The 23090-nt window shown below is 43.3% G+C and overlaps 1 protein-coding gene across 2 annotated transcripts in view; it reads left to right on the forward strand.

Moving 5' to 3' along the window:
- Positions 1 to 2765: 2765 nt before the first annotated feature.
- LOC122557047 (gamma-aminobutyric acid receptor subunit gamma-4-like) overlaps positions 2766 to 23090 on the forward strand; it is a 236879-nt gene continuing 216554 nt past the window's right edge. For both annotated transcript variants that reach the window (XM_043704289.1, XM_043704290.1), the window contains exon 1: positions 2766 to 3567. In XM_043704289.1, the coding sequence (XP_043560224.1) occupies positions 3485 to 3567 (83 nt within the window). In that variant the 5' untranslated portion in view covers positions 2766 to 3484. The remainder of the gene's footprint in view (positions 3568 to 23090) is intronic.

The raw sequence follows: 23090 nt of genomic DNA on the forward strand, positions 1-23090 counted from the left end.
CCAGTTTCCTCATTGGCTACCTTCTCCCCAGCCCCACCCCACTCCCATTTATCTCTCCACCACTGAGGCTCCCTGTCTTCATTCCTGATGAAGGGCTTTTGCCTGAAACATCGATTTTCCTGCTCCTCAGATGCTGCCTGACTTGCTGTGCTTTTTCAGCACCACTCTAATCCAGACTCTGAGCGTATCAGCCTGTTTCACACTGTCCTCACAAATGGCAAGGACCCTCTTATTTATGAATACTGAAGCAAAGTATTCATTAAGGACATTCCCTACCTCCTCCAACTCCAGGCCCAAGTTCCCTCCACTATCCCTGATCAGCCTTATCCTCAATCAGATCTGCTTGTGGTTTTCCTGCTAAGGCTTCTTCATGCCCCCTGCTAGCTCTTCTAAGTCTATTCTTCAGTTCCTTCCTGGCTACCTTTTAACCGTCTATAGGCCTGTGTGATCCTTGCTTCCTCACCTTAAGTAAGCTTCCTCTTCCTCTTGACTAGATGATCCACATCTCTTGTCATCCAAGATTTGATCACCCTATTATGCCTTCCTTGTCTCAGTGGACAAACCTATCCAGCACTTGCAACAAGTGCTCCCCTAACAACTTCCAAATTCCCTGAGAATATGTGTCTCCAATTTATGCTCCACAGTTCCTGCCTAATAGCATTGTAATTCCCCCTCCCCCAATTAAATATTTTCCCATACCGTCTGCTCCTATCCCTCTACATGACTATAGTAAAGGTCAGGGAGTTGTGATCACTATCATCTAATGCTCTCCCACTTAGAGATCTGACACCAGACCTGGTTTGTTGCCAATCACCAAATCCAACATGGCCTCCCCTCTAGTCAGCCTATCTACATATTGAGTCAGGAATCCTTCCTGGACCCACCTGACAAAATCTGCTCCATCCAAAGTATTTGCACTGAGGAGGTTCCAATCAATATTAGGAAGTTGAAGTCACCCACGACAACAACCCTGTTACTTCTATACCTTTCCAAAATCTGCCTTCCGATCTGCACCTCCATGTCTCTGTTGCTATTGTGTGTTTGTGTATGTGTATGGGGGTGGGGGGGAGTTCTATGAAAAGCTCACAATAAAGTGACTGTTTCTTTCCTGTTTCTGACTTCCACCCATAAGAACTCAGTAGACAAAACCTCCTCGACAACCTCCCTTTTTTGCAGCTGTGATACTATCCCTGATCAGCAATGCCACTCCCCTACCCCTTTTACTTCCCTCCCTATTCCTTTTGAAACATTTAAACCCCGGAACATCCAGTAGCTATTCTTGTCCCTATGATAGCCAAGTCTCCATAATGGCCACACAACATCGTAGCTCCAAGTACTGATCCATGCTCTAAATTCATCACCCTTATTCCTGACACTTCTTGCGTTAAAATAGACACACTTCATCGCATCACACTGGCTGTAACTTTGTCCTTTCACTGTCTATCCTTCCTCGCACACTCTTTGCACACTGTATTTTCCTGTTTACCAGCTACCCCATCCTCTGATCCATAGCTCTGGTTCCCATGCCCCTGCCAAACTACTTTAAACCTTCCCGAAGAGCTCAGGCAAACCTCCTGCCCACGATATTGATGCCCCTCAGTTCAGGTGCAACCCATCCCCCCTGTACAGGTCCCACCTTCCGGAGAAGGTATCCCAATGATCCACATATCTGAAGCCCTCCCTCCTACATCAGCCTTGCAGCCACGTGTTCAGCTGCACTCACTCTCTATTTCTAGCTTCACTAGCACGTAGCACCAGTACAAATCCTAAGATTACTATTCTGCACGTCTTGCCTTTTAGCTTCCAATCTAACTCCCTATATTCACTTTCAGGTCCTCATCACTTGTCCTATCTATGTCATTGATACTGATACGTACCACAATTCCTGGCTGCTCCCCCTCTCTCTTAAGAATCCTGTAGACTCGATCTGAGGCACCCGGGAGGCAACTTACCATCCAGAAATCTCATTCACAACCACAGAATCTCCTATCGGTTCCTCTAACAATTGAATCTTCGATATGTTGAAGCCATTTGATGTAACACTGCAGTGTGATGTAACAGAGTTGTATATTGAAGGGTTGTGATATTACAGTGCTTTATATATAATAGCGGTGATATATAAGATTGCTGTCTTGTGAAGCAGTGTGGTAGAATGCTGCAAATGGAACAGATGAAATATACCTTTTTTTAATTGAAGTAGTGTGATGAAATGGTGTGTTGCATGTTATAGCAGTGTTATCTACCAGAGTCTAAAATAGAAATTACTGGAAAAGCTCAGCAGGTCTGGGAACACCTGTGGAGAGAAATCAGAATTAACGTTTTGGGTCCAGTGACACTTTGTCAAAACTGATTATGTGTCAGAGTATTGTATATACAGTTTGATATGCCTTCCATTTTTTATTATATAAAATCAGCATGATATTACATTGTGCTAATTTGTTGAAGCAATATGTTGTATTAATATAAACTGTGTGAATTATTCTTGTTACCACGAAAAAGGCTGATATGAGTGCTACCTGTGTGTGATATGAGACATTGTTATTGCATAAGAGAGTTCTCATCTTGAAGCCCTGTAGAAGAAATGAGGTGATTTTTTTTTGTTTAATATAAAAGACCATTCTCACATTGCTGGCTTGACAATGAATGCTCTCCCAGGAGGGAATCTCGCCCACTTGAACATCTATTTGGAAATGTGTTTGCCTCGTGGTCCACGATTTGCTGGCTATTTTTGTTTAAATAATGTTCAGATAACATAACTTCAGCGGACACGCTGAGGGCTGCGGCGTGAGTCTCCCACTGAGCAGAGCTGGGCAGTCCTGGCTCGGACACTCCACGCGGAAGGGTTTTGGTTGAAGGGATTATTTCAGCAGGCAAATGGTCACAGCGAAGCCGCAAAATGCACCTGAAAGAGACAGTGTCAGGAGCCTGTAGCTCCGGGAGCCGAGCTGCAGCTCAGAGAGAGGCTACACTCCAGGACAGGCTTCACCCACCCAAAAAAAACATGAACCCTCTGAATTTTCTGGAAGCATCTCAGTGACGGGATCGCGACATTTAAAAAAAAAACGTATACACACCAGACAACGTCAGGCGGAGAAATGCAGAGAACGGAGAGGCGTGGAGCCTTGGGTCCTCATATAGAAAGGGGGGGACAGAGTGAGCTGGGGATTAGAAGTGGGAAGTACCTGGGATCAAGGCAAGAATTAAGGGCAACTGGGAATTCAGAAAAAAAAATGACATTATTTGAAGTGTGACACTGAGATTCCAACATTTCAAAGCCGAGCGGCATCTGTGACTCTAAGTGATGTTTGCAGGAAGAAATCCCACATTGCTGCTTCTGCTACTGAGGGAAACCTGTTTTCTCTGGTGAATACTGAAGGGTGAGCAGTGCTGTGGCAGGGACTGTGGTGGCTGGCATCTCCAGGTGTTGCCTGCTCTGAACTTGGAGCTGCCCCCAGGCTCCTCTCACTTGTTGAGACTCCAAGGAATGCGTGCCGGCCCGTGGACCAGGTCAGAGATGTCCTCGAAACTTTTCGTCCTCCTTTTCCTCCAGTCGGCCATCCACGCGAGGTGAGTTATCCTGGTGCATGTGCAAGGTGTCCGTCAGTCTTATCCTGTTCCCTGATCCCCTTCCCATTCGTCGAACTTTCCCTGAATATTGTGATCGTGTCTTGAGTCTCCAAGCCTCATTCCCCCCTCTCTCTCTCTCTGGGTGCCACGTTCCTGTGTGATTTCCCGGAATCTAATGTCGAAGAACCTTCATAGAGGCGGCGGGCTGCTCCACTTCAAGGGATGGAGCTCTTAAAGGTGCAGGCACCTCTACAGGGTCAGCCGAGGGTCGGTGGAGTGCAGGTTGAAGTCTGCAGACCTGCGCTGTCTGCCCTCCCTTCAGCAATGTTGAGCTCTTCACTTAAATGGAGCAATAAAACCCAGCCAATAATTTAATGGCTCTGGAGCGACTAAACTCTAATTTGAATCCTTGAGCCTAGCTGAGGTGTGATTATAATGGCCGTGTCAACCAATTTCAGGAACTTCAGGACGTCTATGCTTCTTGGCTGTGAGAATCTGGAGGAAGATAAAATCATAGAAAAGTGCTAAATCAAGAATGTGGCAGTGATTTGTCTTCGAAAGAGCTACCCAATTGGTCACACTACACCTGCCCTTCCTCCATTTCCCTGCAATTCTTTCCCTTTCAATGAGATATCCAGTTCCTTTTTCATCATTACTATTGAATCTGCCCTCTCAGGCAGTGTATTCCACATTATAACAACTCACTCGATATCAAATGCTACCAATCTGCCCTCTAGATTTGTTATTTAGCACCTACTGTCTGTGCCCTTTGTCTTCTGCCGTGGGAATAGGCTCTCATCATTCACTCTGTCAAAAACACCTCTCAGTTTTGAACATCTCCAGTAAATCCCTCCTTAACCACTTCCACTCAGAAATCATCCCTCAATTTATCAGTGATGTGATGTACCTATTATAAAGTGTAGTCTGCTCGCAGTGTGAGCTCACCAGCTTGTGTTCCCTCATTCATCACTCTGCAGCTTAAAGCTTAATGAGTGTCAGGTTTGAATGATTTTGGACAAAGAATGACTTACATTCAGGGATTTCTCTTAATCTTTCATAGAATGTGAACATAGTTGGCAAGATCAGGATTTGTTATCCATCCCTAATTGCCCTTGGATTGAGTAGCTTATTAGGTCATTTCAGAGATCAGCTAAGATTCAATCACATTGCTGAGGGTCTGAGGTCACTCTTATAGGCCAGACCAAGAAAGACGGCAGATTTCCTTCCCAAAGTGACATTAATGAACCAGATCAGTTTTTCTGATGATGGTTTCATGGTGATCATCAATGAAGTTAGCTTTATATTCCAGATTTATTAGTTGGATTCAAAATTCAACACGCTGCCATGGAACAGCACTAGGGCTCGAAACTAATCCAGTGACACCTGAATTCCTGGAATCATTTGAATACTTTGTGATCAGAACTCATTGATAACACAAGAGAGAGATGCTTATGATCAATGATGATGGGAGATCTCTTGTGATCAGGGCTCCGTAATGTTAGGATAGTGGAGGACTCTGATGATTCAAGTTGTTTTACTAAACAATCTTAAATGGCATGTGTGTGAGAGAGAGATGCAAGTGTGTGTGCATGTGATGCGAGTGTGTGCGCATGTGATGCGAGTGTGTGTGCATGTGATGCGAGTGTGTGTGCATGTGATGCGAGTGTGTGTGCATGTGGTGCGAGTGTGTGAGTGTGTATATATGCATGTGTATGCACGTGATAGAATAAAGAATACAGCACAGGAACAGGCCATTCAGACCTCCAAGCCTTGAGCTGAAACATTTTAAAATGCTCTTCCATGTTAAAATTGTCTTCACTTACAGGATCTGTATCTCTTTTTTTCCTTTCTATTCATGTATTTGGTGAGGTGTTTCTTGTTAGTGTATGACTGTGTGTGATGTGTGTGTATGATGTGAGCATTAGTGTTTGACTACATGTTTGTGTGTGTATGTATATATGTGTGCAAGTGTAAGTATCCATGCATGTGCTTGTGTATATTGTACATGCAAGTGTATGTGTGTGTGTCTGGGCGGAGGCACTGCAAATGGAATTAAGCATTTATTTTGAAATAGTTACTGAGCAAAACGTAAGGACCTGTGTCATGGTGACATCAGATGACCTGGAACTAAGCCTGGTTCCAGATAATGGCCTCTCTTAAAATTCTTTACACTCAATTATCTTTGATAAAGCCTATTGATGTTCACTCACCTCAGTGTAGACCTTATCTTACTACATGGTGGGAACGGTGGCGAGACCCATAAAGCTGTTGCCCAGTGATCCCGGTAAAGAAGGAGCTCAGATCTGATTGCAGAAAGGCTGAGGACTCTTGAAGTGGACCCAGAAACAGGACAAGGCAATGGGCAAAGACCTATGATACAAGATCTGCTTAGGCAGCCCACTGCAGACAGGTAAATCCTGCGCAGTGCTGTGAAAGTGTTGGAAAAGCCAACAGCAGGGGACTCAGCAAGCTGCAAGAAAATCAGTCACCCAAGGTGAGCAATAAATTTCTGTAGATTGGCACCTTACAGAGATGGGAAAAGAAGGAGCATTCAGAATGTCTGCCAGCAGAATGTGCACGATGAAACAGGATGCAGCCAATGCCAGGGAGCTCTGCTTTAGTATTCTTGATAGACAAGCAGGAGGCTGGAAGAACATAACAAGCCAGGCAGCATTAGGAGGTGGCCAAGTCAATGTTTCGGTGTAACCCTCCTTTAGGACTGGTATCCTTGAGACATAAGTGCCAAGAAAGGGATCATTTCAGTGCTGGATCAGTGGCATAGAAAATTCCAAACAGATGACAGTGATCTGCAAGTGGTCAAGCTTTAGAAGATGCTAAGGAGCTGGTCAGAGGCTAGGATTACTGCGGCAAGTAACTCACGTTCTGATTCTCCAAAGCTTGCCCACTGTTTACAAGCAGCAAGTCAGGAATGTGATGGAATACTTTCCCAATTGCTTGGATGGGTGCAGCTCCAACTACAGCCAAGAGACTTGATACCATTCAGGACAAAACAGCCCACTTGCACAGCACCATATCCGCAAGTTTTCACTCTCTCCATTATCAATGCTCATTAGGTAGAAGCTAGAATTAGTAATCTAGAGACTAAAGATCTAGAATTAAGAGTCTAATGATGACCACAAAACCTTGTCAATTGTCAGAAAAACCCATCTGCTTCACTAATATCCTTTATGGAAGGAAACTCGCATCCTAACCTAAAGCAATATCAGAGAATCCCTACAGTGTGGAAGCAGGCCATTTGGTCCAACAAGTCCACACCGAACCACTGAAGAGTGACTCACATAAACCCAGTCCCCTACTCTATTACTCTATATTTCCCCTGATTAATGCACCTAACCTACACACCCCTGAACACGATGGGCAATTTAGCATGGCCAATTCACCTAACTTGCACATCTTCAGATTGTGGGAGGAAACCAGATCACCTAGCGAAAACCAACACAGACCCATGGAGGATGTGCAAACTCTACTGACAGTCGCCCAAGGCTGAAATTGAACCCAGGTCTCTGGCGCTGTGAGGCAGCAGTGCGAACCACTGAACCAGCGTGCCATCAGTATGGTTGACTGTTAACTGCCTGTGAGGTAATAATTAATTGATGATAAATGTTGGCCCAACCAGTGACACCCCCATCCTTCAAGTGTATAAACAAAGGATGACTTCATGTTGCGAGATCTGCACAGCAGGATTTAAGCTGTCCTGACTTGTCAGACCCACAAGGTATGTTCCAGTAAGCAGGTACCATGGTTAATGGCAAGAAATCTTTTGGAGGCAGTGCCATGGTTCAGACCATAAGATATCAGACTACCTTTCATGCTACTTTGAAGCAGTGGAAGTGTTAAAATCGGAGAGAGTGCACACATGGTACACAAAGAAATTACAAATGAACATATTAGAGAAGGCTACCAGAATATAAAACACAGATAGTAAGACCTTCTTTAAATATTTGATGAATAAATAAACTAAACAAAGTAAACTTTAATATAAGTGTCAGACTGGATAATTATTGGAAAATAAGGAAATAGTAGATGAACCATTTTGTACCAATATATACTTTAGGGTCTATAAGGACCATTCAGGAAATGGAAGAGATAGAGGAACATGAGAAAATCAAAGTCACCAGTGAAGTGGTACTAATAAATTGTTGGAGCTATGTGTTGACGATTTGCTGGGGTTCCTGGTGGATTTCATCCTTCATCCTTAAAAGAAGTGACTGAACATAGAATATAGAACAATACAGCACAGAACAGGCCCTTCGGCCCACGATGTTGTGCCGAACATTTGTCCTAGCTTAAGCACCCATCCATGTACCTATCCAATTGCCGCTTAAAGGTCACCAATGATTCTGACTCTGCCACTCCCACAGGCAGTGCATTCCATGCCCCCACCACTCTCTGGGTAAAGAACCTACCCCTGACATCTCCCCTATACCTTCCACCCTTCACCTTAAATTTATGTCCCCTTGTAACACTCTGTTGTACCCATGGAAAAAAAGTTTCTGACTGTCTACTCTATCTATTCCTCTGATCATCTTATAAACCTCGATCAAGTCACCCCTCATCCTTCGCCGAACATCACTTCACGGCTCTTGAATTCAATCCCTCTGCTAATGAACGCTCATACACCATAGGCCTTCTTACAAGCTCTATCCACCTGAGTGGTAACTTTCAAAGATCTATGAACATAGACCCCAAGATCCCTCTGCTCCTATACCGTTAACCCTATATTCCGCATTCTTATTTGTTCTTCCAAAATTGACAACCTCACACTTGGCAGGGTTGAACTCCATCTGCCACTCCTCAGCCCAGCTCTGCATCATATCTAAGTTTCTTTGCAGCCGACAACAGCCCTCCTCACTATCCACAACTCCACCAATCTTCGTATCGTCTGCAAATTTACTGACCCACCCTTCGACTCCCTCTTCCAAGTCATTAATAAAAATTATAAACAGCAGAGGACCCAGAACTGATCCCTGCGGAACTCCACTTGTAACAAGGATCCAGGCTGAATATTTACCATCTACCACCACTCTCTGACTTCGACCGGTTAGCCGGTTCTCTATACAACTGGCTAAATTTCCCACTATCCCATGCCTCCTGACTTTCCGCATAAGCCTACCATGGGGAACCTTAACAAATGGCTGACTAAAATCCATGTACACTACATCCACTGCTCTACCCTCATCCACATGCTTGGTCACCTCCTCGAAGAATTCAATAAGACTTGTAAGGCAAGACCTACCCCTCACAAATCCATGCTGGCTATCCCTACTCAAGCAGTGTCTTTCCAGATACTCATAAATCCTATCCCTCAGTACCCTTTCCATTACTTTGCCTGCCACCGAAGTAAGACTAACTGGCTTGTAATTCCAGGGGTTATCCCTATTCCCTTTTTTGAACAGGGGCACAACATTCGCCACTCTCCAGTCCCCTGGTACCCCCCCTGTTGACAGTGAAGATGAAAAGATCATTGCCAACGGTACTGCAATTTCCTCTCTTGCTTCCCACATAATCCTAGGATATATCCCGTCAGGCCCGGGGTACTTGTCTATCCTCAAGTTTTTCAAAATGCCCAACACATCTTCCTTCCTAACAAGTCTCTCCTCTAGCTTACCAGTCCGTTTCATACTCTCCTCTTCAACAATATGGTCCCTCTCATTTATAAATACTGAAGAGAAGTACTTGTTGAAGACCTCTCCTATCTCTTCTGACTCAATACACAGTCTCCCACTACTGTCCTTGATCGGACCTACCCTCGTTCTCATCATTCTCATGTTTCTCACATACGCATAAAGATTTTTGATCCTACCGGCAAAGATTTTTCATGCCCTCTCTTAGCTCTCCTAATCCCTTTCTTCAACTCCCTCCTGGCTATCCTGTATCCCTCCAACGCTCTGTCTGAACATGTTTCCTCAACCTTATGTAAGCCTCCTTCTTCCTCCTTACAAGACATTCAACCTCCCTCATCAACCAAGGTTCCCTCACACGACCATCTCTTTCCTGCCTGACAGGAACATCCATATCAAGGACACATCGTATCTGTTCCTTGAAAAAGTTCCACATTTCAACGACATCCTTTCCTGACAGCCTGTGCTCCCAGTTTATGCTCCTCAGATCCTGTCTTACAGCATTGTATTTACCCTTCTCCCAATTGTAAAACCTGCCCTGTTGCACACACCCATCTCTCTCCATAAACAAGGTGAAAGTCACAGAATTATGGTCACCATCACCAAAATGCTCACCCACTAACAAGCCCATCACTTATCCCGGTTCGTTACCAAGTACCAAATCCAATATGGCCTCCCCTCTGGTCAGACAATCTACATACTGAGTTAGAAAAGCTTCCTGGACACACTGCACAAACACTGCCCTTCCAATCAATCAGCCAACAAGGTGACTGCTCCTTTCCTATTTCTGACTTCAGCCCATACTACCTCCAAAGGCAGATCCCCCTCGAACTGCCTTACTGCAGCCGTTATACCATTTCTAATTAACAAAGCCACCCCTCCTCCTTTTTTACCACTCCCCCAATCTTACTGAAACATCTGTAACCAGGAACTTCCAACAACCATTCCTGCCCCTCTTCTATCCACGTTTCCGTGATGGCCACAACATCGTAGTCCCAAGTTCACCCACCTTATTTCTGATACTCCTTGCGTTGAAGTATACACACTTGAGCCCATCTCTGACTGTGATGAAATGAGACCTTTAAGAGGTGTATTTTGTCCTGGTATGTTTTATGAAGAAAGGTTGAGACAGTCTGCACAAAGCCAATAAACAGCTTGTAAGGCCTTGGTTTTTTTTTAAAAGTTGGAACAATAGAAGCAGCCTGAATGGGTGCGGTCAAACTCCCAAAGAGCAAGGATTTTGAGTTTTAGCTTTCTGCAGTTGCTGTGGTCTTGAAGCTGGATGTGAAACCTCTTAATCTTCTCTCTCTGTTACAGCTAAAAGCTGGGGCTCTCTTCCTGGTGCTCGATTGCATGTGATCTAATCTATTTTACTGAATCTGCTTTTGCCAATTATGTGTTTATGGGATGTTACTATATTGGAACAGTTAATCAGTAATACTTAATGATATACAATTCTCTTAAGCATTTCGATAGAGTAACAGTCAAGCTAATTCTTTTTTTTGTCTGTATTTTAACTGTGGCGTAAAAATAAAGTGTGCTTTGATTAAAATTGAGTAGTTTGACCAATTGAATTGCAGCTGGAACATAACACCATACACTTACCTTTGATATAAGAAAAAGTTACAGTCTTCATAATATATATTGAGGGGTATGGTCTGGTCCATAACAGTGACCAGTCAGACATTTGATATATTGGTTTTTGATTTTCCAATATTCTTTGCTTTGGGACATTCTCATTAGATTGACACAGATAGAGAATGTAACTCCATGATGCAAGAAGAAAGGGAGACAGATGGCAATAATCTATAGCAGTTAGCCTAACATCTGGCAGAGGGAAGAGGCGAGACGACATAATGAAAGAACTGAAAGCTTGGCACCTGGAAAATTTCAAGGCAATCAGGCAAAGTTAACATTATCTTGTGAAGGGGAAATCATGTTCAAACGCTCAATTGGAGTACTTTGAGGAGGTAATACATGCTACTGATAAAGGGGAACTTTATTGAGATTTCCAGGAGACATTTGATAAGGTTCTCCATGAAAGGTTATTGCAGAAAATAAAGATCATGGTGTAGGGAGTAATGTAATGGCATGGATAGACGATTAGCTGGATAACAGGATGCAGAATGTAGGAAAAAATAAATTTTTTTTGGTTGACATGATTCTTTGTGATGTCATGATTCGTATGTCACAGGATTTGGTGCTGAGAGATCAACTGTTTATTATTCGTCTAATGTTTTAGATGAAAGGAGCAGAAAGTGTGGTAGCCAAATTTCCTGGTGATGAAACAGACAGGTAGAAAATTGGGTTGCAAAAAGGACATATTGAGGTGGCAAAAAGCTTTATTTAGGTCAAGTGTATGGTCAAACTTGTAAGAAATGGAGCTTAATGTGGAAAGATGTGAAATTTTCTATGTTGGCAGGAAGAATTTTTTAAAAAGCATATTATCTCTATTGTGAGAGGTTTCAGGCCGCTAAGATGCAGAGGTATCTGCATATGTTGATGCATGATCACAAAAGGTTAGCATGGAGGCACAGCAAGTAATTAAGAAAGCTAATAGCATATTATCATGCATTGCGAGGGGAATTGAAAACAAAAGTGGGGTAGTTGTTCCTCAGCTGTACAGGGCATTGGGAAGAATTGCTGTGCACAGTATTGGTCATCTTATTTAAGAAAAGTTGCAACTAGCTTGCAGGCAGTTCAGAGAATGTTGACAAGACAGATACCTGGAAAAGAGGTAATGAGGCAAGATTGAACTAGTTCAGCTTGTATCTATTTAAGGTTAGAAGATTAAGAGATGCCTTTACTGCCACATGTAAAATCCTGAGACATCCCAATAGGCTGATGTGGAGACAATGTTTCTCCTATAGGAGAATCTAAAACTGGCGGGGGTGCGAGGTGTTGCATTTTAACACATCATTTGTCATCCATTTAATACAGCGATTAGGTGCTTCATTTTTTTCCTCAAAAGATGATCATAAGACTTTGGAAATCTCTTCTGGAAAAGATGTTGGAAGCAGAGTCGTTGAATATTTTTAGGCAGCTGTAGATAAATTCTTGTGAAGTAAAGAGGTGAAAGACTATAAGGGGTAGGCAGGCATAACATTTTGAGATTGCAATCAGGCCAACAATGATCTTATTGAATGGCAGACCAGGCTTGAGGGACTGAATGGCTTTTTCCGGTTCATAATTCATATGTTTGTATGTACACTTTGACTCAATGGAAATGAGATCACAGAAACTTTGTAAGTCATTCCTCATCATCACTTCCCTTTATTAACTGCAAGTGGTGTTGTGACTTTCAATATTCTTCATCTAGCAGTCACATCCATCTGACAATAGGACCCTTCACTCCTCTCAAAAAAGAGGTAGCAACTGGTAGGAAATAAAAGGCATCAAAGACAAAGATGACCAGCCAACAAAAGAGCATTCTAGACCTTCATCTGTTCTTTCAGCCCATAGAGGCAGAGAATAACCTACTGATTTAATGGAAGTAGAAGTCCTTGACCTCCCTGTATGCTTCAGATGGCACTCATTGTGAAGTTTCTACTGTCCCTTTTGAGGCTAATCAACAGCTGCTGTAGGCTGCATCTCTGCCCCCATGAGAGATGAATGGGAACTTGGCAAAGTTGCGGGCTACATAGCTAAGGGTAAAGGAGCTGCCAGTGTTGCCAGTGGTCGATTAAAAACACTTGAAGGGCCCACAGCTGAAGAAGTGTTGATACTAGTTCAATCACAAATAAACACAATGGAGTTTTTGTGGACCAGACCAGACGCCCTCAAAATATTTTAAAATGATCGCCTAGATCCTAACTTCTCTGATTTTAAAGTCAGATGTGAAGAGAATATTCCAGGTGTGTTGCAAATGGTCAAACCACTCAGCTTTAAGCAAAACAGAATTTATTTAAACAGTTGAAACACGAACAAAAGAAAACTGAACTTAGAATAACTTAACTATTGGAAGCTTTAACCGACCCGATACAGCAACTTAACTAAAGAACTGTTCCAATCCAGTAACATCCCATAAACACACCCCTTGGCAAAAAGGTAAATGAAAACACAGATTCTTACACGCAGGATGGAACAACATTCTAAGAGATTTCAGAGAGAAAGTCGGTAAGGAATCACTTTCTGAAGCTTCCTCTATTCCAGCCCCTTGTGACTGCCGCAACTAAGCCAAACTAGAAAAAAAAACCTGAAGTGGGAGAATTAGTCATTGCCCTGCCATTGTTAAACTAGGCTCTTTCTAACCACCCCCCCCCCCCCAGCACCTCTTTATCACCTCTTAAAAAAAGCCCAAAGGCAAAATAACATTGTTATAGTAACAGCATTGTCACAAGTTTCAGTATTACCTCCAGCCAGCTACAGTTTTGGACATATATTGAATTAGAGACCTAGAAAGGGAACCACAAGCATGCATTGATGTGTTCTTGGGGTTTTGACATAGATCCATGAAGACTGAAGCTTCAGGCAAGCTGGATAGTTCACCATCTTTATTCGCAGAAGGCAACAGTATGTGACCACTTATGATGACCATATGTGAGGAATGCCAACACAAACCTGACCCATTTAAGTCCCAGAAACCATCAGCCCATCAAGCAATAAGTCAACAATTAGAAGTAGCGAATATAAACCTATCAATGGCAAAGGATAAAGTTCAAATGGGCTCTATCCAACAAGCAATGTTGGTGGCACGGTGGCTCAGTGGTTAGCACTGCTGCCTGACAGTGCCAGGGACCTGGGTTCGATTCCAGCCTGGAGCGACTGAGTGGAGTTTGCACATTCTCCCCTATCTGCATTGGTTTCCTCCCACAATCCAAAGGGCAACTTCTATGATAGGTGGGACCTCCACAAATACGATGGCCTTCACCTGAACCAGAGGGGTTACCAGTATCCTGGCGGGGGGGGAGGGGGGAGACACTTGCTAATGCTTTTCGAGTGTGTTTAAACTAATTCAGCAGGGTGATGGGAACCCAAATTGTAGTTCAAGTATATAAGATGTTGAGAGTAGTGAGGTCCGAAATAGAGTTTCAAAGTCACAAGAGGGCACTGGCAAACAAGAAGTTGGTTTGAAGTGTGTCTAATTCAATGCCAGGAGCATCCAGAATAAGGTGGGTGAACTTGCAGCATGGGTTGGTACCTGGCATTTCATGTTGTGACCATTTCGGAGACATAGATAAACAAGGGACAGGAATAGTTGTTGCAGGTTCCAGGATTTAGAAGTATCAGTAAGAACAGAGAAGATAGGGTGTGGGATTGTTAGTGAAGGTCAGTACTAGGGTTGCAGAAAGGACCTTTGAGGACTCATCTACTGAGGTAGTATGGACTGAGGTTAGAAAAAGGAAAAGAGTGATCACCCTGTTGGGAGTTTCTTATAGGCTTCCGAATAGTTCCAGAGATGTAGAGAAAAGAAAGCAAAGATGATTCGCGATAGGAGCAAAAGTAACAGGGTAGTTGTTACGGGGGACTTTAACTTTCCAAACATTGACTGGGAATACTACAATTCAAATACTTCAGATGGGTCAGTTTTTGTCCAATGTGTGCAGGATGATTTCCTGACACAGTATGTAGACAGGCCAACATAAAGGGCGAGACCACTTTAGATTTGGTACTGGGTAATGAACCTGGCCAGGTGTTAAATTTGGAGGTAGGTGAGCACTTTGGTGATAGTGACCACAATTTGGTTAAATTTACTTTAACGATGGAAAGGGATAGGTATATACTGCAGGGCAAGTGTTATAGCTGGGGGAAAGGCAATTATGATGCAATTAGTAAAGAGTTAGGATGCATAGGATGCGGAAAGTAAATGCAGGGATGGACACAATTGAAATGTGGAGCTTATTCAAGGAATAGCTACTGCGTGCCCTTGATGAGTCTGTACTGGTCAGGCAGGGAGGAAGTTGTCAAGCGTGGGAGCCATTGTTTACAAAGGAAGTTAAATCTCTTGTCAAGACGAAGAAGAAGGCTTATGTTAGGATGAGATGTGAAGGTTCAGTTAGGGCACTTGAGAGTTACAGGTTAGCCAGGAAAGACCGAAAGAGAGAGCTAAGAAGAGCCAGAAGGGGACATGAGAAGCCATTGGAGGATAGGATCAAGGAAAACACTAAAGTTTTCTCTAGGTATATCAGTAATAAATGATTGGCTAGCATAAGTTAGGGCCAATCAAGGATAGTAGTGGGAAGTTGTGCGTGGAGTCAGAGGAAGCACTAAATGAATATTTTTCATCAGTATTCACACTGGAAAAAGAGATACAGGCTATTAGACTAGAAGGAATTGAGATTCACAAGGAGGCGATGTTAGCAATTCTGGAAAGTGTGAAAATAGATAAGTCCCCTGGGCTGAATGGGATTTATCCTAGGATTCTCTTGGAAGCCAGGAAGCGGATTGACGAGCCTATGGCTTTGATCTTTATGTCGTCACTGTCTACAGGAGTAGTGCCAGAAGGCTGGAGGATAGCAAATGTTGTTCCCTTGTTCAAAAAGGGGAGTAGAGACCACTGTGGTAATTATAGACCAGTGAGCCTTAGTTTGCTTGTTGGTAAAGTGTTGGAAAATGTTATACAAGATAGGATTTATAATGATCTAGAAAGGAATAAGTTGATTAGGGATAGTCAACACGGTTTTGTGAAGGGTAGGTTGAGCTTCACAAACCTTATGGAGTTCTTTGAGAAGGTGCTTAAACAGGTGGATGAGGGTAAAGTGGTTGATGTGGTGTATATGGATTTCAGCAAGGCATTTGATAAGGTTCCCCACGGTAGGCTATTGCACAAAATATGGAGGCATGGGATTGAGGGTGATTCAGAAATTGGCTAGCTGAAGGAAGACAGAGGATGATGGTTGATGGGAAATATTCATCCTGGAGTTCAGTTACTGGTGGTGTACCACAAGGATCTGTCTTGGGTCCACGCTGTTTGTCATTTTTATAAATGACCTGGATGAGGGCATAAAAGGATTTGCAGATTTGTGGATGACGCTAAGGTTGGTTGAGTTGTAAATAGTACAGAAGGATGTTGCAGGTTACAGAGGGACATAGATAAGCTGCAGAACTTGGCTGAGAGTTGGCAAATGGACTTTAATGTAGAAAAGTCTGAGGTGATTCACTTTTGAAGGAGTAACAGGAATGCAGATTGCTGGGCTAGTGGTAAGATTCTTGGTAGTGTAGATGAGCAGAGACATCTCGGTGTCCATGTGCATAGATCCCTGAAAGTTGCCACCCAGGTTGATAGGGTTGTTAAGAAGGCATCCAGTGTGATAGCTTTTATTGGTAGAGGGATTGAGTTTCGGAAACCATGAGGTCATGCTGCAGCTGTACAAATCTCTGGTGCGGCTGCACTTGGAGTATTGCTTCCACTTGTCCCGGCAATATAGGAAGGATTTGGAAAGCTTTGGAAAGGGTTCAGAGGAGATTTACTAGGATGTTGCCTGGTAAGGAGGGAAGGTCTTACGAGGAAAGGCTGAGGGACTTGAGGCTGTTTTCATTGGAGAGAAGAAGGTTGAGAGGTGACTTAATAGAGACATATAAGAAAATCAGAGGGTTAGATAGGGTGGACGGTGAGAGCTTTTTCCTCGGATGCTGATGGCTAGTTCGAGGGGACATAGCTTTACATTGAGGGGTAATAGATATAGGACAAATGCATCTTATTTTGTTAATAAACAAATAAAACTCCAAACTATGGAGTTTCCAGAGATATGGACAACCTTGGAGAAGTATCTAAAAGGGCTGATATCAAGAACAACAATAACATTTGTTTGAAAGTCCGTCCATTGAACCTGGATGTGGCAGAGACTTTGTTGGTGGAATTTCTCCAGTGGTTTTCTGTATCACTGATGTATAGTCCAGGTCTCACTGCAGTACAGAAATGTGGTGACAACAACTGCTCCATACATTCAGACGTGTGCTGATTTGTGGAAATTTCTGTTGCCAAACATTGATTATCTCAGTTTGTGGAAGGATGAGCTAGTGCAACTAATCCACTGTTTGATCTCCTCATCATTGATGGTCTTTTGAGAAAGATAATTGCCAAGTTTTCACATATTCCAAGGTCTCTCTATCAATATGTATGGGAGATGGACTATTTGTATTAACAGTTCTCTGTTGATGTATGAAGTTTGTTTCAACAATGTTCGAGGACATGCCAAGGTCTTGCATTTAGAATTGATGCATATTGAGTAATGACACTGCAGTCTCTTGCAAAGTCAGTTTGCTTTCAACTTGAAGGGGATTGACGTTACATTGATGGCCAGATGGCAGGCCACAGTGCCACTCAAGGGTGTCCCAATGATGCTGGTAAGTTTGCTTCCATGATACGAGGTGACTGTCTGATGGAGTCCATGAGATTTTCTTGTCTGTAGATGAGTGGCCTCGCACTGAGTCAAGTGAGCAACTGATACTATCATCTTTGTTAGGAGAAAATTCCCACCCATCAGAATTGGGGAATCCCTCATTCTCTGATCTCCAGATCTGTCTTCGGACTGGACTTCATTTTTCCTTTCTTATCCACCAGATTCATTCCCAGTTCAGAATGAGCCACAGATGGATGGGAGATGGAGAATTTCCACTCATCATTTTTGGGGAGTTGTGAGAGTCCCAGTGCTGCAGTGTTACCTCATTAGCATTTGGGACAGCATGGTGGGTCAGTGGTTAGCACTGCTGCCTCTTAGCACCAGGGCCCAGGGTTTCATTCCCACCTTGGGTGACTGTCTTGTGTGGTGTTTGTGCATTCTCCCCATGTCTGCGTGGGCTTCTTCCGGGTGCTCTGGTTTCCTCCCACAATCCAAAGATGTGTAAGTCAGGTGGACTGGCCATACTAAATTGCGCGTAGTGTTAGGTGCATTAGTCAGAGGGAAATAGGTCTGGGTGGGTGACTCTTCGGTGGACTTGTTGGGCCAAAATGGCCTGTTTCCACACTATAGGGAATCTAATCTGCTGTTCAACCCCAGGAGCTCGCTGTGACAAGCAGCTGCCATCCCAGTCTACATATTGCAATCGCGTTCAAGGATGATGATAAAGGAGCTCACAACTCATACAATTCCTCAAAGAGAGAGCTGAGAATACTGTTAGAGATGAATGTCTCAAGCGAAAGAGACTTGCAGGTTCCGCACTGGGAGGGTGTCAGGGTGGTGGTGGCTGTGTGCGCGAAATGTGCAAGTGAACCGTTGCTTAATTTGGCATTGAAGCAAGGTACAGTGAAAGATCTTGGTGGAGATGTGGAATAAAGGGTCAAAAAGTGTGGCACTGGAAACAGTTGGTCAGGCAGCATCCGAGGAACAGGAGAATCAATGATTCGAGCATAAACGAAGAGTTTCAGCTCAAAACATCGACTCTCCTGCTCCTTGGATGCTGCCTGACTGGCTGTGCTTTTCCAGCACCACACTCATCGACTCTGATCTCCAGCGTCTGCAGTCCTCACTTTCTCCATGTGGAAGTAAAGGGAATCAAGAGTGAGCATATACCACTGTGACATCTGATTCCATGAATCTGGAGCCTGAATATGTGGAGTGTCAGAGAGGTGTCTTTTACTATCATTTGTATATTGTTATATTCAATCAAGCCTGCTCATGTTCACTTACACCATTATAGAGCTGATCTTCGTACATTGTATGGATATGTTTGTGTGTAGTTACATATCATACTGTGACCAGACCTCTGTAATCTGGAAAGATGCGTGATCAAGGAGTTGTAAAGGCACAAGTCCACTTGTGTTCGACTGAGAGTTTTAATCAAGGTTCTGTAATGGAACAAGCCACTTGCTGTCAGGGCTTTTTGATGGTGGGAGAAGCTTGTAATCAGAGCGCCGTAACGATGCGATCAGAGCTCTGTAATGGTGCAAGCCTGATTAATGACAGGATCACTGATGGGGCAAGATCATTAATGAGCAGTGATTTGTGAATGGTCTGTGGTGCTTGTGATGACTGCTCAGTGAATAGAAATAGAGTTCAGTTTGAATTAGGTTTTATGATGGTCCAAGACCCCAAGTAATCAGTATTGTAGCAATATGTGAGATTTTTGTCAATCTGTGAATGATATGAACCTTAGTGGACAGGTTATTCTCTTCTTGCTTCATGTGATAAGGTTCAGCTGTGAATGTGTAGGACAAGTGCATTCTGTCCCACGTGACGAAAACAACCAATTCACTCATAACTCATAAAGTCACAGACTATTCAACGTTAATCCTCCAGGCATTCCTTAGCTATTGGGTCAGGTCCAGCTCCGACTCAGCATCTGACATTATGTAGAAATATTACAGCCTATTTTAGCCCATTGCAAAACCACTGTGCAGCAATCTTTATATTGATTTGTCATCAAGATTGAGAGTGATCAGTGTGAGGTGTTTAAAATGTTAATATAAGTTTAAGTAGATTGAGATTAGCTTTGGTACAGAACCAAAAGCAAAAAAAAAAGCCTTAAAGTTAAGGCCTCATCATTCAGGACCATTTAGAAGAGATTTACTCCAAGTATTGCCATGATAGAGTTGTCACTTCAGACAGCAGATTATCTATGGGAAAGGAAATCTCTGACTGGTGACCAGTTACGCCCAAAACTATGTTCTCTCCCTCCCCACCATCCTCCACTCTTCAGCTCATCCAAGTCGGTATTCCTCCACATTGTGCAGCAATTGGAGGAAGTGCTGAGTGTGGCAAGGGTGCAAAACATACTCTGGATGGGGGATTTCAAAGTCCATCATCAACAGTAGCTCATCAGCATCACTACTGATTGAGCTGGTCAGGTCCTAAAGGGCATAGCTGCTAGACCAGATTTGCAGCAGGTCATGAGGGAACTAACACAGAAAAGAAAAAAAAAATGACCCGATCCTCACCAGACACCTGTTGCAGATGCACTTAACAGTGACACTGTTGGTAGAAGTGACCATCTCACTGTTCTTGTGGAGACCAAGTCTAATCTTCAGTAATAAAAACAGAAAATGCTGGAGAAATACAGTAGGCCTAGCAACATCTGGGGAGACAGAAACAGAGTTACCATTTTGGAGTCTAATCTGACCGTTCAAAACTGAAAGGGGCTAGAAAAGTGTGTTTTTTTTATGTTGAAAGAAAGAGGGGGACGAGCAAGTGGAATCGATTGTGAATGTACTCAGAGCAAGAGACAAAAAGAGAGATGATGGTGGTAAAGGTCAATAAGGATGAAAACTGCATGTAAACAATGATGTGGAAAAGTGAAAATGGGTCCACTCTACTGAGAGCAAAGCAAACAAGACAAAACAAAGCACAAGCCATAGCTGGGGAAGATTGATGGGTGGAAACAAAATGGAGGACAAAGGTTGTGGAGCTCAATATTGAGTCCATGAAAATGTCAAGCGCCTAAGTGGAAAATGAGGTGTCATTCCTCGAGCTTGTGTAGTGCTTCATTGGAACAATGCAGTAGGCCCAGGACAGATATATTATAGCGTGAGACCAAGGTGGTTTATTGAAATGGCAAGTAACTGGGAGGTTGGGGACATTTCTACAGACAGACCGGAGGTGTTCCACAAAGCGGTTTCTGAGTTTAGTAATGTAAAGGACACCGCATTATGAGCAGCAAATATAATGGACAGGATTGAATCAAGTACAAATGAAGCACGACTTCACCTGGAGGGTACAGTTGGGGCCTTGGACAGTCAGAGTGGAGGAGGTGAATGGGCAAGTGTGAGAAATTCTGCATTATAAGATGACATGCGGGAGTGAGGAGGCATTAGAGGTGATGGAGAAGTGGACCAGGGTGTCATGGAAGGAATTGTTCTGCGGAAAACCAACAGTTGAGGGAAGGGGAAGATGTGTTTGGTGGTGATACCTTCCTGGAGGTGACAAAAATGGCAGAGGAAGACTGGTGGAGTGGATAGTGATGGCAAGGGAACCCTACCATTGTTTTAGGAGGGAGGTGAAAGATGAGGGCAGAAGTGCAGAGATTAATCAAACTTATCTTCATGTAGAAGATACCCTCTATAGTGTTGTGTGGCATTGTCATTGTGATAAATAGGACAGACTTTGAACAGATCTAACAACCCAAGACTGGGCATCCATGAGGCACTGTGGGCTATCAACAGCAGCAGAATTGTACTCCAACACAATCTACAACCTCATAGCTTGGCATATTCCCCACTCTACCTGCTCATTGACACCAAGTTTGGATTCAAACAGGATCACTCAGCTCCTGATTTCATTACAACTTGGGTCCAAACATGACCTTCAGAAGTGGGGTGTGAATAGCTGCTTGTGATATTAAGGCAACATTTAACTGAAGAGCCTTAGAAAAACTAGTCAATGGTGATGAAAAAAAAATCTCCAGTGCTTGAAAGTTACACTTGGCACATTGTAAAATGGTTGTGCCGGTTGGAGGTCAGTCATCTCAGCTCTGGAGAAGTGCCCCAGATTCAATCATCTTCAGCTGCTTCATCAGTGATCTTCTCTCCATCATAACTTCAGAAGTTGGGATGTTAGCTAATGATTGCACAATGTTCAAATGTAGTCAGCACCATCTGTGACTCTTAGATACTGAAGAAGTCCATGTTGCAACTATACAAAATGCTGGTGCAGCCAGACTTGGAATATTGTGTACAGTTCTCGTCCCCGTATTTCGGGAAGGATGTGGAAGCATTGGTAAAAGGTGCAGAGGAGATTTACCAGGATGTTGCCTGGTCTGAAAGGAAGGTCTTATGAGGAAAGACTGAGAGACTTGGGTCTGTTCTCATTGGAAAGAAGAAGGCTAAGGGGGGATTTGATAGAGACATGCAAGATGATCAGAGGATTACATAGGGTGGACAGTCTTTCCTAGGATGATGACGTCAGCTTGTACGAGGGGGCATAACTACAAATTGAGGGGTGATAGATTTCAGACAGATGTCAGAGACAGGTTCTTTACTCAGAGAGTGATAAGGGTGTGGAATGCCCTACCTGCTAATGTAGTCAACTCAGCCACATTAGGGAAATTTAAACAATCTTTAGATAAGCACATGGATGATTTTGGGATAATGTAGGAGGACAAGCTGAGAATAGTTCACAGGTCGGCGCAACATCCAGGGCCAAAGGGCGTGTTCTGCGCTGTATTGTTCTATGTTCTATGTTCAAATGCAACAAGATCTGGACATCATTTGGGGATTGGGCTGTAAATGGCAAGCGACATTTGCACCTCCATAGTGTGATTCAATTACCATTTCCAACAAGAGAGAATCTAACCATCATCTCTCAACATTTGGTGGCATTACCAACTCTGAACTTCCTGAGAGTTTCTATTGTACTTTGTAGCAGCCATATAATTACAGTGATAACAAGAGAAGGCTTGGAATCCTACAGTAGTCCCGATTACCCCCTATCTTTCCAAAGTCTGTCCACCATCTACAAGGCACAAGTCATTCAAAGAACAAAGAACAGTACAGCACAGAATAGGCCCTTCAGCCCTCCAAAACTGAGCCAACGCATAATGCCTTTCTAAACTAAAAACCTTTTGCCTCATTGCAGCCCATAACCCTGTATTCCCTGACTATTGATATATCTGTCAAGATGTCTCTAAACGTTGCTGTTGTATCCACCTCCACCACCTTCTCTGGCAGCGCATTCCAGGAACTTACTACTCTCTGTATATAGAAAACTTGCCTCTCATATCTCCTTTAAACTTTCCCCCTTTTGCCTTAAATCAATGTCCCCTGGTAATTGACATTTCTAATCTGGGAAAAAAGATTCCAACTATCCATTTTATCCATGCCTCTCATTATTTTGCAAATCTCTATCTGAGTCACCCCTCAGCCTCTGATAGTCAAGTAAAAACAAATCCAAGTTTGTCCAATCACTCCTGATAACCAATACCCTTTAACCCAGTCAAGCCTCTTCTATAACCTCTCCAAAGCTTCCACCTTCTTCTGGTAGTATGACAATGAGAACTGTATTCCAAATG

This window comes from Chiloscyllium plagiosum, chromosome 15 (assembly GCF_004010195.1).
Source record: "Chiloscyllium plagiosum isolate BGI_BamShark_2017 chromosome 15, ASM401019v2, whole genome shotgun sequence".
NCBI lineage: Eukaryota > Metazoa > Chordata > Chondrichthyes > Orectolobiformes > Hemiscylliidae > Chiloscyllium > Chiloscyllium plagiosum.